Consider the following 2,408-nt stretch of genomic DNA (forward strand, 5'->3'; position numbering starts at 1 on the left):
TATATTATTTAATTATTCATTTATTTATTTATTTTTAGGTACAGTGTTCTGTATTGATGGTACACAACAAGGTTGGGCTCTCTAAGCCCCTCCCCTTCTTCAGGGGGTCTGGATGGAAACTATAGAGGATGGGAGATTCTCAGTGTGTTGGGGATGGAGTTGGGGCAAGGACTCCCCAGCAGCCAAGGGTTTCTCTTCTTCCTCTAGGCTAGTGCTGGGCTGGTGGTCCAGGAGGCTCTTATTCCTTGGAGGCCATGTAGACCATAAGGTCCACCACCCTGTTGCTGTAGCCAAATTCAATATCATACCAGGAAAAGAGCTTAATAAAGTGGTTATTCAGGGTAATGCCAGCCCCAGCATCAGAGGTGGAAGAGTGGGTGTCACTGATAAAGTCACAGGAGACAACCTGGTCTTCAGTGTAGCCCAGGATGCCCTTTAGGGGACCCTCTGATGCCTGTTTCACCACCTTCTTGATGTCATCATATTTGGCGGCTTTCTCCAAACGTCAGGTCAGGTCCACAGTGGACACATTGGGGGTGGGGACACGGAAGGCCATGCCAGTGAGCTTCCCATTCAGCTCAAGGATGACATTGCCCACAGCCGTGGCAGCACCAGTAGATGCAGGGATGATGTTCTGGGCAGCCCCACGGCCATCATGCCACAGTTTCCTAGAGGGGCCATCCACAGTCTTCTGGGTGGCAGTGATGGCATGGACCATGGTCATGAGTCCTTCCACAATGCCAAAGTTGTCATGGATGACCTTGGCCAGGGGGGCCAAGCAGTTGGTGGTACAGGAGGCATTGCTGACAATCTTGAGGGAGTTGTCATATTTCTCGTGGTTCACACCCATCACAAACATGGGGGCATTGGCAGAAGGGGCAGAGATGATTACCCTTTTGGCACCACCCTTCAAGTGAGCCCCAGCCTTCTCCATGATTGTGAAAATGCTGGTAGACTCTACAACATATTCAGCACCAGCATCACCCCACTTGATGTTGATGGGATCTCGCTCCTGGAAGATCGTGATGTGCTTCCCATTGATGACAAGTTTCCTATTCTCAGCCTTGATGGTACCATGGAACTTGCCATGGGTAGAACCATACTGGAACATGTAGACCAGGTAGTTGAGGTCAATGAAGGGGTCATTGATGGCAACAACATCTACTTTGCCAGAGTTAAAAGCAGCCCTGGTGACCAGGCGCCCAATACGGCCAAATCCGTTTACTCCGACCTTCACCATTGTGTCTCACAGAAGCAATTGGGACTGCACAAGAGGGTGTAGCTGTCTGTCAAACGGGGAGGAGCAGAGAGCTCTGGGTTTATATTTAATTGGTGATTGTATGTTGGAGTGACTTGCCCACGATTTTCATTTTCTTTGTTTTGTTTGTATGTTATCTACACAAGCAGGGTACTGTGCTGTGCTCCTCTGTTTGCTAGTTGGTAGCACTTAAACACTTACCACCTGTCTTCTTTCCTGTTGTCAGCCTCCCATATGTCCCTGCTATCCTTGGCAAACAGAGCCTATTCTTAGGTCCCTGGAATTTGAATGAGAACTTTGTCCCTTTAGAATAATAAATGGCCACCAGTTGTAAAGATTCAACATTGCTGTATCCTTGGTCACTTTAAGTATCCAAAATGGCCACCACTTGTAAACAATCAAAATGGCTGCACCCTCTCGATAGCTGAAAGTCCATAGCTCAGATTGTCTCCTTCCTTGCTTTTCCCTTCCTAGTCATAGGCCACCAGCACAGTCGTCTCTGTAGCCCTTGGTGGCTAGGGCTGATCTTTAGGTCAAGTCTCAGGTCCCAACACCACTTGGAAATATTCAGACTGTTGGTCCCATCAGAGTAGCTGATAGTGCACTGCTCCAACCATCTCTGTACTCACTGTTTTCGTTCAGAAATCTTACCGGAAGTCTATATTAAGCACTTTTAAAATGAGTGGAAAGCTGATGAATTTCAGAGTGAAAAGCAGAAAAATAACTCTTGTGTACTGAATACCAAAAAAATTACGAAGGACATTGTTTTGATTCTCTAGTGCTGCTCTTAACAGAAAATACCACAAGTGGGTGGCTTTGGCAAACAAGGATTTATTCTCTTATAGTTTAAAGAAACTAGAAGTTTGAGTTCATAGTGCCAGCTCTAGGTTGGGTGAAGGTCCCTCCACCTTGAACTTCAGCTCAGCTTTTTGTTCCCAGCCCACTGGAACTGAAGGTGTCTCTTAACTCAGGCAGCTGCTGACTGCTGAGGCTGACAAACCCAAGGTTGACAGGTAAAATAGCACAGTCCCAAGATTGTCCATTTGGAGGCAAAAGCAAAAAAAAAAGAAGGTGGGGACCAGGTTTGCTGGTCCAATGGAGCCTGGTGTAACCACTGAGACTATGGCCCCTAGCTGCCCTTCAGGTCTGG

At 47.3% G+C, this 2,408-nt stretch overlaps 2 protein-coding genes across 2 annotated transcripts in view; one reads left to right on the top strand and one right to left on the bottom strand.

Annotated features, from left to right (window-relative positions):
* The window catches only part of MICU1 (mitochondrial calcium uptake 1), a 277,929-nt gene that overhangs the window by 58,465 nt on the left and 217,056 nt on the right, over positions 1 to 2,408 (top strand). The gene's annotated exons all lie outside the window — the stretch shown is intronic.
* LOC103196827 (glyceraldehyde-3-phosphate dehydrogenase-like) lies at positions 239 to 1,240 on the bottom strand. The gene is given in 1 exon segment (XM_007940633.1): positions 239 to 1,240. A coding segment is annotated over 1 exon segment (1,002 nt).

Source organism: Orycteropus afer, unplaced genomic scaffold (genome assembly GCF_000298275.1).
Source record: "Orycteropus afer afer isolate SDZICR_OR568_19922 unplaced genomic scaffold, OryAfe1.0 scaffold00070, whole genome shotgun sequence".
Taxonomy (NCBI): Eukaryota; Metazoa; Chordata; class Mammalia; order Tubulidentata; family Orycteropodidae; genus Orycteropus; species Orycteropus afer.